The sequence below is a fragment of the Setaria italica genome, chromosome VIII, assembly GCF_000263155.2.
Source record: "Setaria italica strain Yugu1 chromosome VIII, Setaria_italica_v2.0, whole genome shotgun sequence".
NCBI lineage: Eukaryota > Viridiplantae > Streptophyta > Magnoliopsida > Poales > Poaceae > Setaria > Setaria italica.
In genome coordinates, this window is record NC_028457.1 from 24,093,204 (window position 1) to 24,109,434 (window position 16,231).

Consider the following 16,231-nt stretch of genomic DNA (forward strand, 5'->3'; position numbering starts at 1 on the left):
TGAACATTGACATAAATGAAATGTAAGATACAACTGTCATACATAAATAAAATGCAATAAGATAAAATGTACCACACATGCGACAAAAATAAAATAGTAGCATACACAAATGACATCACTCTCACTAAGCCAATTTCTATTTTTCATATTTATCATTGTACTTCCTCCTAAGCCAATTGAACCTAATCTCATTAGTAGGCAAGGTCATGAACATCTCCCTTTGCTCCTTCTTCACAAACAGTTCAGACGCCATGTAATGTTCATTGCTATCATAGCCGGCCCCACAAGCAATCACAACCTCCATCACTTCCTCAATAGAATATTTTCCATGTCTCTTCGAAATATATTCATTAGCTGAACTTGCCATACTTGTTACTGCTTCTTGAATTAGGAATGCATTTCCAGACTTCGCTTTTTTACCACTCCTGTCAACAGGCCTTGCCAGTCTCTTGCCACTCGCAGGTGAAGGAGAAATACCAATATCCTCCTCTTGTGTTTCAGGAATGAAATCATCACCTTCTGGCTCAAAATTGGTTGCCTCATCTTGTGTCACATCAACATTTTCGGTTGCTTCAACATTCACAACATGAGGAGACCAATGATCAATACCAATAGTAGTAATGTCAGCAAAACACTTGGCTAATTCATCTTCATTCTCAAGGCCCTTCTTTTTGAACTTGCCACAACCCGGAATCTCCTGAAATAAGCACATAATAATAATATTATTATAAGTATTATCAACAGGTTTGACATATGCAAAAAAATATAGCAAAATTTTTTAACCAACTTACAGATCTAGCTTTTTTCCACCATTCATCATCCATAGCAATAGTCTTCCTTATAGGATCCCAACCAGTCCCTGTTTGCCTTAGCATTAGTTTCTTCCATGCTTTGAAATCTTCCTTCAACTTGTCCCATTTGTTCTTGATCTGACCCTTGGTAGCCACAATTCCAGTCCTTTCCTTGAACCCCTTCTCAACCTCAGCATAACCAAGTGCATTCAAGTGTGTGTTTGGCCGATTTCCTTTTTCAACTTGTTCGGCAAACAACACACACAACACTCGAGTGTTCTCCGAATTCCAATCAATTTCTGGCATCTATCGAACTCACAAATTTCATATTAGAAGCCCTCGCGTATATCAATTTCATACACACACAGCAATAGAGTATATCAATTTCATACACACAGCACTCGAGATTGCGCATATCAAACATTAGGAAGCCTATCAGTCAATGCACCCAGAACATTACAAGTGCACACAAATATATTAAGACGAGACTATACCTCACCAAAGGGGAAGTGATAACGAGCTCGATTTTTTTGCAAGTCCACTTTTCTTCACGTGCTCCCGCAGACCATCAACCTACAGAAAAGTGTAACAGTCAGGAATGCATTTTTCTGTAAAGCTGTCATCCAAATTCATAATACATCAGAGGTATAACAAATGTGAATGGCCATGCGTATTCATAATGAAGAAACCACTTTCTGGAATGTTCTTTTGTGGGATTTGAATTTGGGTTAATGGCCTGTTAGTACATATCATTATGTTCACCATTTTTCTGGCAAATAGAGGTATATCATTATGTACAGAGAATTTCGTCCTAGCGTGGCAACATGGTTGCTTGGCAAATAGAGTATCAGATATGATGATGCTCACATGACAGTCAGACTTTGCACAAGTGTGTCATAAAGAATGGTCGTCCGTTATATTAGATGGCAATGTGCAGTAATCTATGAAGATATCCATACAGTGCGTGGTATAGGCACCACAGTGCCGCTGTACCACTCTGAAATTGTGCCAGAATCATTTCATTTGTAGCACCGTATTGCTGCATTGCATCAGAACAGGCCAGAAGCAATGGAGGTAAACATTAATGGAAAGCGTACAGCAAGCAGAAATTTGCAAGCTTTTGTACACCACCTGATCTTTTGCACACAGCAGAAATGCAGAATCAAACATATCATAATTGACAATGATTAGAAACATATCATAAATTTTGTTACGAATTTCCTCCAGGAAATAGGCGGGGCTTCTGACGGAGCGGAGGCCCGTCGCCGGAGGCTTGGGCCGGAGCGTAGTCTGAAGCCCGCCCATCAGGTCTCGCCCTTGTGCTCGGGGGGGGGGGGGGCGGGGGGCTCGCCCCCCGGAGGTACGGTATATGCTAGTTTGCAAGAAGCTATCATAGCATTCGTACGTTACAGTCTACTTGAAGTGAAGTGAAAAACTCTAGCTACACAACAGTGCAAGCCTCCTAGGCTCCTAGTCATGCAAGGGCTCCTCTGCCTTGTCTTTGCTCAGGCAGGCCAGGCCTCTGCAGGCTGCAGGCAACCCCTGCGCAAACCGGGCCGGCGGCCGGCCGAGAGGAATTTGGAATTCCGGCAGCAAACCAAAAGATCCATCAATTCACCACTTCCCTCAATCTACCATAGTAATCCACGGGACCCTAATTCATAGAGGGGGACTCGAATTGGCGGATTGGCGCTGAGGATTTCATACCTTTGAATGGGCGGCGGATCTCCTCCCACGCCGGTGGCGGGCGGGCTTCGACGGCGGCTTCAGCGGCTTCGGCGGCGGGGCGACACGGGCGGCGGCGGGGCACAGCGGCTGGCGGCGGGCTTCGACGGCCGACGGCGGGCCTTCGCGGCGGGCTTCGGGGGCCGGCGACAGGGCGCTCGGCCGGCGGCGGGCTCGTCCAGATGCGGCGGGAGGCGAAGCTAGGTGGCCGGGCGGGGTAGGAAAACGGCGGCGGGCCTACGGCGGCTGGCGGCGGGGCTCGGCCGGCCGCCGGCGGGGGTGGACGGCCGCCGGCGGGGGTGGACGGCCGCCGGCAGGGGCGGCGGCGCGGCTAGGGTACACGCGGCGCGGGCGGGACTTCACGCGAGGGAGAAAAACAGAGGCGCGAGGGAGAAGAATGAAACGTTACTTTTGTGTAATCAGTACAAACCATGGGTATTTCACCACGCACTTTCAAAAGAGGGAGTTTTGGAGCACCAAAAGAGGTGCTCCAAAACTCCACCCTCATTTGTACTACAGCTCCATGGAGTTGGCAGCTCCATGGAGTTTTGGAGTTGGGTTGTTTGGCTACTTTTTTTGTTGGAGTCGCTGGAGTTGTGGAGTGGAGCTATGCCAAACAGGGCCTAAGTAGAGGTCCCAAAGAGCTTATTGTTATTCAAATGGCATGTATTTCTTTGTCCATTTTTTCATAGATCCATAAATCACACTATTTTTTATTTGCTAACAGCGTGTTTGGTTTGCCAACCAACCCGGTTCGGAACAATTCGATCTTAATTATAAAGCGAGTCAGATCGTTTGGTTTGAGCTATGGCATGAATCGGTATATCGCTGAGCGATTCCGTTCCCTAACAAACAGGTAACACAGTCAACACTTGTTCCAATGGAAACCACCGGCTGGTATAAGTGACGGACTATACCAGCTGATGGTTTCTAGATAATCTAGCTTATTTAGTTGTTTGGTTAAAGGGAATCATGTCATGGTGAATCAAATGAAATCGGGATGAAGCTACTTCTCAAACCAAACAAGCTAGTTTATGTGTTTGGAAGAGGTTTTCTTTAGCTTTGCCATTATACATAGCTGGAAATGGTATTATTGGAAATAAATTCCTACTCCAGTACCGACTGGGATTATCCCTACTCCACTAGGGATTATCTTTTAGTGCTATTTAACTAGTATTTTCATACTTAATCTTATACTAACCCACCACTTGGCACTTGAAATAACCTCATTATTGTATACGTGTTGCTGATAGATCCCTAGTATTCGCAAGGAAGGAAGAAGACAGACTCCTACTAGGAATCCTGTAATCCTACTAGGACTCATACCCTATAATCCTACTAGGACTCCTACATTGTAACCAACTGGTAATCCTACCACCTGGAGTATATAAAAGACGGCAAGACGCAAAACGTAATATACTCCACCAAACAGTACTCCTACTCGGCAGGACTATAACCAACACCAAACAACACCCAAGCGCAAGGAGATCCACACTAAGGTGGGTCAAGTTCGTCCATGAATTAAGCTAAGTCACTTTTTTAATTATTTCATATAAATTTTTCTGGCTTGTTTTCCACATGATAGGCAACGCGCCAAGTACTTATTTGTGTATGCGTCTCAATGGAAATTACCCTCCAAAGCTACACTTTGCCGACTACTCCTAGGGTATGTTGACCGATAGCCACGAGCTTGGTACACTGAATTATGGGGGCTATAGCCACGGGTTTGGTGCACTGTGTTTTGCAGGCTCCACCACCAGCTTGGTACATCGAACTGCGGAGTGCTGGAGGCTCACAACGGCTACACCCTATGGACGCACCAATTCTTTGCACGGCACCACACGCTCTCCTCACCAAAAGGCAGAAAAGTCTCAACAACTTCTTTACGCATAATCGCACAGTCTTTTTGTTGCAATGTCGACTACTTATTTCTACTGTCTTCTCTTAGTGGTCACTAATATACTCAAGTTGTACACGCATTAATTCGTGAAAGCCTCGGATCTTTTGTTATGCCTAAATGCTAGGACATGTACACGAGTCAAAGATCTCAGATGCGTAGCAGTAGTGCCAGTACGCGTACACGAGATAAAGATCTCATACGCAGTGGCAATGGATAAACAAGGACTAAGAGCCTAAACGTAACAGGCTAACTACTTGGGAGAAATATGGCTGAAACAAGAGCATGACACACAATATTTACATTCATTAATGAATAAATTTTGGTAGTTTCCTCAAAGTTCTACAAATATGCTACATAATGGATGCATCTCTTTTTGCAGGTCAAGCATCAGCGACAACTTTCTAGGACACTCAGCATACCTTCAGTAGCTCCACTAGCTCCTAGGCTCGGGGGCTAAGCACCAATTACTACTCGGAATATTTCTAATGGCTAAGCTAGCTTCCAAGCTTGGTGACTAAGCGCCAAATAACTACTCGACGTTGCTCCTATGGCTCACCTGGCGCATAAGCTCGGGGGCTCATGCTTAATCTTATACTAACCCGCCACTTGGCACTTGAAATAACCCCATTATTGCATATGTGTTAGGTATACATCACTAGTATCCGCAAGGAAGGAAGAAGACAGACTCCTACTAGGATTTCCTTGTAATCCTACTAGGACTCTTACCTTGTAACCGACTACTAATCCTCCCACCTAGAGTATATAAAGGAGGGCAAGGTGCAAGGCACAATATACTCTACCAAACAGGACTCCTACTCGGCAGGACCATAACCAACACCAAACAACACCCAAGCGCAAGGCGCAATATACTCCGCCAAATAGGATGTAGGGTAATACACTATTATGGTGGCTCGAACCTGTATAAATCGGTGTCTTGTGTCCTTGCTTTTACCTTCGAGTTCCAGGTCCGCAATCCCCACCCAACCAATCTACTACCTCGGGATACCCCTTCGTAGGTTGCCAGGTATAAAACACCGACAATGCGTGTTGTATTTTGAAGTATATTCCATTATAATAGGAAATACGACGTAATCAAGGGGGTTTGCATAAAGAGTTTAATAGATATTTGGACATGAGTCATCAAGGGAAGCTAGTAGGAGGAAGGAGAGGACCAGGAGGGCTAGAAAGGGCCAGGCCGATCGGCTGCCCCATTCTTGGACCCAATCGGTCTCCTGTTTCTTCAGCGTTACATCCTCGACATCTCTAGGGTTTTTCCATTGACCATGGACCCAGAGCCACCGCCTATTGGAGACTATAAAGACCCTATCATGGATTACTTGAAAGCGAGTGGGGGAGAGAGAGACATATGAGAAAATACCACGTAAACACCATCCATCGCCACCACAAAGTGGAAAAACGGAGAGAAGATTGGATCTACAAGAAACCATGAGAAGCAGAGGATAAGAGGAGGGGAAATCCTCCCAAGCTGATCAGCCTGGGGCTTTCCTACCCCTATCGACATCGTCTTCGGTCTAGTTGATCTACGGGGTGTCCTTTACCTAGAATTGTGTCGACATGTGTGAGATCATGGCAGTAAAGTCTCTCTTTGTCCTTCAAGTTCTATGGAGATCTTGATTTGTAATCATTGAACCTTTTGTTTAAAATTTGTTTGTTATCAATCATATCTTGATGATTCTCTTTCATATAATGGCTAGACAGCGTTACTTTGGGTTGCCTATTTGCTTACCTAGAACGATCATCATGCCATGTTCTTATCGTCCAATAATTGAGTACCCTCGTGTAGTGACAACGTGCGAGAGGGAAAGTTTTGGGCATGGTTCACGTCCACTCACAATAACACTTAGATCTAGTTCTTTCATGTATGGCGATTGCATCTACAAGTGATCCTAGATCCTTAGGATAAGATTTTTATCTATCTTATTTACATCCATACTCTTTATCTTCCTTAATCTAGATCGCTTAGTTCTTTTGTTAGTTTAATCCTATCTTATACAAAGAACCTTTGGTCACATAAATTAGTGCTTAGTTAAGCGTGCAAATCTACTTGTTCCATGCATTGATAAACCTTTAGGAATTACTATGACGGAAGAGGTATAGCTGATTTGTGTGCTTGCGGTTCATAAATTGGTGTGCTAACTGCCGTCAACAAGCTTTTCTGGCGTCGTTGCCAGGAACAAGTAAGTTTTGCTACGTTTAACTTTGTATTAATTTTTGTTAACCTCTAACATCTAATTCTTTCTCTAGAAAAGAAAACCTTTTTTTTTGTTTTTGTGTCTGGATGGCTCTGATCAATCACTACAAGCAGGAAGGAGAGAAGTCGCTGATGGACTAAGCAATTCCATTGACTAATCAATTTGGCATGCAGAAATTTGACTCAGTGCTTGGAGCCAAGGAGTACATTTTGGATAAAGGAATAATTAACATGGCTGAGAGAAATCCTTTCCAAGGAGTGGAGGCTGATAATTGATATAAACACAATGAGCGATTCATGATACTTTGCAACACGCTACATTAAGATGGAATTCCTCTAGCTTGGTTCAGGTGGAATCTGTCCCGTTTTCACTTGCAGGTGAAGCAAAATGATGGTATGCAGAAGTTTCTTTCGACGTGAAAGGGAATTGGGAGACACTAATGAAAAAGTTCTATGGGAGATTTTTCTCTTTGAGCAAAGTTCAAAACCTTCAGAAGGAAGTAATCATGTTTGTGCAAGGAGAAGATGAAGGAATAGATCAAGCTTGGGATAGATTTAACAGACTACCTGAAAAAGGACCCAAGCTTGGATTCTTAGGTGATGTATTGTTGCATGCATTTTATTTTTCACTAACCCAAAAATGCTGGGAGTTTATTCAAATATGTGTAGGAGGAGACCTTATGGAGAAAACACTTAGGGAGGCTATACAACTTTTACAGAAAATCAGCAGAGGAGCAGCCATAAATAGAGAATGGGGTAGCTATCAATCTGGAGCACAATAGCAAAGAAATCAAGGACATGTACTTGCAGAAATTTTCAGAAAAGAACTATAGAAGGATGAGAAGGAAGAACCTGTGCTGGCAAAAGAAGAAGAACCATCACACATCAAGGAGGAACTTGCCTGGTGCATCAAAGATGACAAACTAGAAACATCAGAAGCTCGAAGCTTGGCGAATGCAAAACCCATGTGGGAGTTTGAACAAATGGATTTGATTCCTATCAATTTTAGTGAGATATTTGATAAACATAGACCATATCCAAATCAAAATGGGTCGACCAAAGCTATTGAGATAGATTTTCCACCAGAGAGACACACTAGGTATGTGTTTGACAAGGAATCAGTGCCGTACCAGGAAGCCTAAGGGCCCTCTAGATGCATAGTTCCTGGGAAGAAGCTCTCAATTGAACAAGGGCTTGCATGGTTTCAGGATCAGGCTAGTGCAACAACTTTGAGGGTTCAGGCTAATTCTGGTGATCCAAATGAAGTTGCTTCTATAGTTGACATGGTTGCTGATGATGAGCAGCCATGGACTCTCTGGCCCTAGTGCCCATGTATGAAGGTGTCTCCAATGCTGCTCTACTCCAGCTCCTCATCGTGCCGGTGGATGTTGTGTAGGCTATAGGCACAGAATCTCTCAAGATGCAATCCCAGACTGTGTCTGCTGAAGCCTTCCTTGCTTCTAATGATTATTAGTAGTAATAGGGCTAGATGGCATTGCCCCTGCTTCTATTTATGGGCAATGGTTTTAGTTTGGCGCATCTTTTGGTTATCCTACTAGAAACTCTTTCTTTTGTTGGAAGTTGGATTTAAATTGGTTACGCTACCTTGCTGGAGTATCTTATCTCTTGTTTTCCATGTCTCATGCTTATCTTATGAGCCTTTGTGTGTGCTTAGACCCTCCCTGGATGGATTCCCCTCTGTTTTATCTATGAATCATAACAAAACTTGGAGTATTTTGTCATGGAATATTCATGGTATTAATTCCCAGGAGAAATGGGACCATATTAGAAACAACATCTTGGATAGTGCTCTGCTTCGAGGGGATGTGAGCCATGGAAATAATTATGCCATGACCAAGAAATTCAATTCAAATGCCTCTGATGTAGTGTTTCATGTCTCTAATGTGTATGGACCCTCTACACCTGTTGTGAAAGCTGTGTTTGTTAACTGGCTTTACAATTTTGATACCTCCTCTTTTGATGACTGGATTTTAGTTGGGGATTTCAACTTTATTTGATCTCCAAGAGATAGAAACAAGCCTAAAGGTTGTGTCAGCGACTTGTTGCTTTTCAATGATCTCACTCAATATCTGGATTTAATTGATCTACCATTTGTGGGTAGGCAACTCACTTGGAGTAACATGTAGGGTGATCCTTTGCTTGAGGATCTTGATTGGGTTTTTACATCAGCGTCATGGTCTCTGTCCTATCCTGCTACCTGTGTCAAACCTCTCTCAAAGCCAATTTCAGATCATATCTCATATGTTGTCAGAATGGACTCTCACATTCCAAAAGCTTCGATATTCAGATTTGAAAACTATTGGGCAGATTTTCCAGGTTTCTTTTCAGTTGCAATGGCACTCTAAATCCTTTCTTTGCTAATATGGCTAAGACCATCAGTGCTAAATTCATGCAGCTAAGGATTGGTTTAAAATAGTGGAGCAAGGAACTTTCTAAACTTAACAAGCTTATTAATTACTACAGTTGGGTTCTTGCTCTCTTGGATGGGTTAAAAGATCAGAGAAGGCTTAGTCTCATTGAATCAAATTTTAGAAAGATTGTTAAGTCTCACCTGTAGAAACTATTGGAAGCAAGGAGATCCACACTAAGGTGGGTCATGTTCGGTGATAAAAACTCAAGTTTGTTTCAGGCCATGGCTACTCACTCATTCAGAAGAAACTACATTGATGGTTCTACTGTCAGGAATCATGTTTTGAAAGCTGTTGTACTATGGAATTCTATTAAAGACATACAGGGGGTCTCAGAGTTTAGTGAAATGCAATTTGATCTCAATGCCATAGTCCAAGCTATTTAGCTTCCTGTGCTTGATGAGCCCTTTTCCAAGGAAGAAATTGACAGAGCTGTCAAGGAGATGGCCCCTAACCATGTCCCTGGTCCAGATGGTTTTAATGGCTTCTTCATGAAAAAGTGTTGGCACATCATCTTAGAAGATTTCTACAAATTTGTGAAGCTTTAGTGAATTGTTCAGTGAATCTTGAATGTATCAATGGATCCTTTAGCACTTTTATTCCTAAAAAGGACTGCCCCCTCAAAGTGAATAATTACAGACCAATCACCTTGCTAAACTATTCTTTGAAACAGCTCACAAAGGTTCTAGCAAATAGGTTATAGGTGGTAATTCTGAGAGTTATTCATGCTAATCAATACGGTCTCCTTAAGGGAAGGACTATTCAGGATTGTCTTGCATAGGCTTTTCAATTCTTTCATATTTCCCATCAAAGCAAGAAAGAAAATGTTATACTAAAACTAGATTTTGAAAAGGCATTTGACAAGATAGAGCATCAAGTTATCCTGGACATGTTTAGGCATAAAGGTTTTTCAGCCAAGTGGGTTAAATGGATTGAAATGGTCCTCTCTTCTGGATCTTCTTTTGTGCTACTTGATAGGGTTCCTAGGCATAAAGGCAACTAGGAAGGATCACTTCCCTTTGCTTTTCATTGGTGAAATGCTTGAAAGATTAGGAAAGCATTCCCACTTTTGCTATCTTGATGGATATTCTGGGTTCTTTCAGATTCCTATACACCCAAATGAGCAACATAAGACCATGTTCACTTATCCATATGGAACTTTCGCTTATAGAAGAATGCCTTTCGGTTTGTGCAATGTGCCTGCATCTTTTCGATGCTGCATGATGACTACATTCTCGGATTTCATTGAAAACATCATGGAGGTATTTATGGATGATTTTTCAGTTCATGGCACAAGTTTCGACAATTGTTTGAAAAATCTTGATAAGGTTCTTAAATGATGTGGAGAAGTTGATCTAGTCCTAAACTGTGAGAAGTGCCACTTTATGGTGAAGCAAGGGATAGTACTCAAGCATGTCATCTCAAAAGTGGGGATAGAAGTTGATAAAGTAAAGATCAAAACTGTGGAAAAATTGCCTCCTCCTATAGATATCAAATCATTAAGGAGCTTTCCAAGATACGCTTGATTTTACAGGAGATTTATTAAGGATTTTTCAAAAATCACTAACCATTGACACAACTCCTGCAAAAACATGTGAATTTTGATTTTTGATGATGACTGCTTCCAAGCATTCAAAACTTTAAAGGAATCACTTATCAGCGCACCCGTCATTCAACCTCCAAATTAGAATCTACCTTTCGACATAATGTGCAACGCAAGTGACTATGTTGTTGGAGCAGTCCTTGGACAAAGAAAAGAAGGGAAGGTGCATGCAATTTACTATGCTAGCAAAACTTTAAATGAGGCTCACATTAATTACACAACGATAGAAAAGGAATTGCTTGCCTTAGTGTTTGCTTTTGAAAAATTCAGATCTTGTATTGTGAACTCCAAAGTGATTATTTACACCGACCATGCTGCAATTAAAATCTTTTATCCAAGAAAGATGCTAAACCACATCTGATTCGCTGGATATTGCTACTACAAGAATTTGATGTGAAGATCAGAGATAAAAAGGGATGAGAAAATGTGGTTGTTGAGAACTTGTCGAGAATGTATCAATAAGATGATGGAAAAGAGTCTATCGAAGATCGAACCAGAGACGATCATCTGTACAAAATCCTTGACAAAGATAGCTGGATCAACAACATTATTAGAGCAATAAAAAGAGCTCCCTTAAATCACTTACACAGGAATGAAAGGAGAAAAATAGTTGCTAAAATCAAGAAATACTATTGGTCTGCACCTTACCTATATAGATATGGAGCAGATGAAGTATTTAGAAGATGCATCCCAGGAGAAGAAAGGGAAGCGGTAGTTAGAAAATGGCATTCATCCAAATATGGAGGACATTATGGACACTTCAGAACTCAAGCAAAAGTCTAGGAAAGCGGATTTTATTGACCTGAGATGCATGAAGATGCGAAGAGATTTGTTGCTACTTGCCCAGAATGCCAAAGAATAGGAAATATTTCAGCTAGAAATTCTATGCCATTAAACTACAATTTGCAAGTGGATTTATTTGATGTCTGGAGTATAGATTTCATGGGACCATTCCCAAATTCGCCTGGATTTGAACACATCTTGGTCATGGTTGATTACGTGTTGGAAGGCATCAACAGAAGAGTCAATTCATATGATCAAGACAGTAATATTTCCTAGATATGGAGTGCCAAGAATTTTGATCAGCGATGGAGGATCGCATTTCATAGGAAAGGATTTTGGCAAATGTCTATTAAAATTGAGGATCGAGTATAGAGTGTCTACAGCTGATCATCCTCAAACAAATGGCCAAGCAGAAACTTCAAACAAACACCTTAAAGATATTTTGAAGAAGACATTAATCAAAGGAGGGAAGGATTGGTCAAAGAAGCTAGATGGAGCACTATGGGCATACAAGATGGCTCATAAAACACCTATAGGTATGACCCTGTATCAATTCATCTATGGAAAAACATGCCACCTTCCCGTTGAAGTCAAACATAAAGCTTATTGGGCTACAGAGGAGATGAAACTTGATGTTGATGCTCCGAGAGTAAAACGAAGAATTCAGATTAGTGAATTGGAAGAGACGAGACTTAAAGCCTACCATAGTGAAAACATTTATAAGGAGAGAATAAAGAGATGGTTCGATAAAAGGCTTCACAAGAAAGAATTCAAAGAAGGAGACAAAGTCTTATTGTTCAACTCTAGGTTCAAACTCTTCGGTAAAGGTAAATTGATAAGCAAGTGGGACAGACCATACATGGTTCATTCTGTATCACCTACTAGAGCGGTAACAATCATGGACGTCAAAGGAGATCAATATATTGTGAATGGATAGCGAGTAAAGGTATTCTTGGAACATGACATCGTGCCTATCAATTATGTTGACATCTATACCATAGAGGAAGAACGACCACGACAAGCTTGACGACACTAAAATAGGTACCTTGTACATACTCTATCTTAATTATGTTATTTTCTTTCGAATTTTATGTGGGACATAAAAAAATTAGATGTATTTTTAGATGTAAGCACTGCCTAGAAAAAGCAGAGGTTAGAGGGACAAAAACCCCTAGGCCGATCGGCTTGCGGTTCCCCCTTTCCCTTCTTTAGTAATGACACAATATGGAAGTGAATTTTTACAGGAAGAGGCAAGGAAATTTTTGGAAATGAGTGGTTCCTTGGCCAAGACTTCAAGAGTATATAATGGAGCCAATTGGAGGACAATTTTGCATCTACACAAGCAATTCAGAAAAATACACAATGAAGGTGAGTAGGAGCTCGGACGAGAAGAGGGAGGAGCTAGCGTCCAAGGGGGAGGCTAGGCCGATAGGCCCAGCCCCCTCTGGTGGCCGCCGGCGGTCCCCTTTGGGTGCAGGTTGGTCCCAAAACTCCACTGAGGACCTCTCACAACGCTCGCATCAGTGTTGGAGGCAAAGTGCCATCTTGAAAGCTCACGGATCACAAGTTGATCATCCTCTTGAGTGAAGATGAAGCGCCCAAGAAGAAGAATGAAGTCGTTGATGCTCCCACAAAGCGTTCAGCAAGGCTCCTTAGGATGAAGCGCAAGAGCTACATGGAGAAGAAGCCCGAGTACACGCCGATTGACTATGGAGGTGATAGTGATTGGAAAGATGATAGGAGCCCCGGATCATAGGGTGCTGCAGGCCGTGGCGATGAAGAAGATGACAACACATAATGGGATTTAACTGAACACAAGAAGGAGAGAAAGGAACAAGATGGCCACCATCAAGACAAGGGCAAAGAAAAGAATCTAGAAGATGATGGCCAGAACTGGAGGAGCATAATCGTACGTGTTGCACCACTTGCAAGAAGAACATCCACTACCTCTTCGACACTGTCGATGACATTATGCACGCCTTGCAAGAACTGGATCAAAAAGTAGAAGATAATGATCACCATCAGGAGGACAACTTCAAGTTCTAGCAGAGGAATGTGTGGACGCTCTTCATGATATGCGGCAACTAGAGGAAAAACAAGGCACATGGAGAAGGAAGCAGCAACCACCCCATGTGCAAATAGTGCAGCCAGCATCACTGGTGCGTTTTCGAGCATCTTTCCCTTTGTACTTCATGGGGTTACGATGAGGACGTCGTAGATTTTAAGCGTTGGGGGGGGGAGGTCACCGCTCGTATGAGTTTTTGGTTCTAGTTTGGTTGAGTCGTCTAAGAGTCTAAATCAACATTTTTATTTCAATCAAAAGTAGATAAAGTAGTAGTCTTCTTAAGCTTCTGGGAAGACTTAGGCCTAGATCTCTACTTTAGTGTCTTTGTGAGAAGAAGCATGAATAAAATTCAAGGATTGTGTGAGTGTTTTTAGTATCTACCTTTGCTTGCTTGTCTTATTTTGTCTTTGCAAAAATTGGATATCAAATCTTTGTTGTGGAGTTGATTAATTGATTTGTTTATTAAATACCCATGCTTCATGATGATCTAGTGCTTTGGTTTTGATTATGCTCTATGAGTAAGGCTTGATTTGGAGGCAATTTAAATTTTTATTTTTTATCTAAAACTCTTTGCAAAAAACAAGATTGATCAAGTTTTCTAGCAAGTTGAGAGTTTTCCCTATCCTATCCAATGATTATAAAAAATTTATTTCACCATCATAAGCAAAGTTGATGCTTTGAATTGAGTTAGGATCGCTCTCTCTTGGTTTGCTTTAATTCTGAGCATTAATCATATCCTTTTACCATTTTTGATTGCTAGCCTCCTCAATATTGAGTAATGAAAGTTCTTCATTGGAACAATCATGTGCTCTACTAAATTCAAAAACCCGAACCATAAATTTCTTAATTTTATTACCTATTCCTTGGACCCAAGCTACTATACAAAGATCTGTTCTATTTTTGGTCGAGCTTTATGAAATATTTGGAAAGATACAAGATAAGGAAGCTTCACTAGAAAGATGAGCCAGAAGGGAGGGAAGGAGAGACCAGACCGACCGACCTAGTCCCCTCTAGGCCGATCGACTTGGGGTCTCCTCAACTCGGTTTTCGTGCAACAAATTTTTGGAAGGCCTCTAGAAGGATCTAAAATTAATTTTTATGTGGTGGTGTTCAAAGAAGGTTCGGAGAAGACATGAAAAATAAAGAAAGAAAGAAAGAAGGAAGGAAGGAAAGAAAGAGAAAAAGGTATTGAAAAAAAGAAAAAGAAATAATAGGGAAAGAAAGAAAGAAATAAAGGAGAAGTTTTTACTGTCACGAAGATCAAGAAAAGTGCAAAGAAAGATGATCTTGTTTACGGAACCGATTTTCATTCCAACCATGTGCAATATGATGACAAGGACATCACTTGTGCCTCAGAGTCACTATTTTATTTGCCTTTGCACATGTCCACCATTCTATATCTTCTCATCCTTGAAAACCTCACATTATATGGATATTCTTATACTTTGATTATCTTTGCTGCTCCTCTGATCTTTTATTTGAAGGACTAGGTACTTGACTCACTTGCTCAGGTTTGGTTCAAGATCTTTGTTCAACCTTGTTGGAGGAGTTTATAGTCGCCTGACTTGCTCAAGGACACCAAGAGCTTAGCGTCGAGGGATTGTTGAAGCTTGTTATTGACATACTTTTAGTGCTATTTAACTAGTGTTTTCATGCTTAATCTTGTACTAACCCGCCACTTTGCAATTCAAATAACCCCATTATAGCTTACGTGTTGTATTTTGGAGTATATTGTATTATGAAAGGAAATACGACATAACCAAGGGGGTTTGCATAAAGAGCTTAATGGATATTTGGACATGGGTCATAGAGGAAAGCCATCACGAGGAATTACTGGACCAGGAGGGCCAGAAAGGGCCCAGATCGATCAGCCTGGGACCCTCAGGGTTGATCGTCCTAGCCCATTCTTGGGACGGATTAGCCTGGCCCATTCCTGGGCCTGGTCAGCCTCCCGTTTCTTCAGTGTGACGTCCATGACATCTCTAGGGTTTTTCCATTGACCACTGACCAAGAGCCACCACCTATTGGAGACTATAAATACTCCCCTCATGGATTACTTAAAAGGGAGTGGGAGAGAGAGAGGAGAAAACACCATGTAAACACCATCCACCGCCGCCACAAGGAGGAAAAACGGAGAGAAGATTGCATCTACAAGAAGCCATGTGAAGCGGAGGACAAGAGGAGGGGAAAACCTCCCAAGCTGATCAACCTAGGGCTTTCCTGCCCCCGTTCGACATCATCTTCGGTCCAGTTGATCTACAAGGTGTCCTTTACCTAGAATTGTGTCGACATGTGTAAGATCATGTAGTAAAGTCTCTATTTATCCTCAGGGTTGTATGGAGATCTTGATTTGTAATTGGTAAACCTCTTGTTTAAGATCTGTTTGTTATAAATTATATCTTGATGATGCTCTTTAATGTAATGGTTGGCCAGCACTACCTTGGGTTGCTTATTTGCTTACTCAGAATGGTCATCATGCTGTGTTCTTATTGTTCAATAGTTTAGTACCCTCATGTAGTGACAACATGCGAGAGGGAAAGTGTTGGATATGGTTCACATCCACTCATGATAACACTTAGATCTTGTTCTTTCATGTATGGCGATTGCATCTACAAGTGATTCTAGATCCCTAGAACAAACATTTATCTATTTTGTTGATACCATACTCTCTATCTGCCTTAATCTAGATCGCTTAGTTCTTTTGTTAGTTCAATCCTATCTTA

The 16,231-nt window shown here is 41.7% G+C and overlaps 1 protein-coding gene across 1 annotated transcript; it reads right to left on the reverse strand.

Annotated features, from left to right (window-relative positions):
• On the reverse strand, nt 1–2,796 carry LOC101762123 (L10-interacting MYB domain-containing protein-like). Its single transcript, XM_004979264.3, has 4 exons — nt 2,499–2,796; nt 1,286–1,364; nt 792–1,097; nt 1–697 (listed from the first exon to the last, which is right to left on the reverse strand). The coding sequence occupies exons 3-4, from the start codon at nt 1,095–1,097 to the stop codon at nt 137–139; spliced, it is 867 nt and encodes a 288-aa protein (XP_004979321.1). The 5' UTR covers nt 1,286–1,364; nt 2,499–2,796; the 3' UTR covers nt 1–136.
• Between the last annotated feature and the right edge of the window lie 13,435 nt (nt 2,797–16,231).

Excerpts from the sequence above, each read along its gene's own strand:
- LOC101762123 (XM_004979264.3), bottom strand. The coding sequence starts at position 1,097 with ATGCCAGAAATTGATTGGAATTCGGAGAACACTCGAGTGTTGTGTGTG. Across the intron at positions 698-791 it reads GGTGGAAAAAAGCTAGATCT|GAGATTCCGGGTTGTGGCAA; the intron begins GTAAGTTGGTTA and ends TGCTTATTTCAG.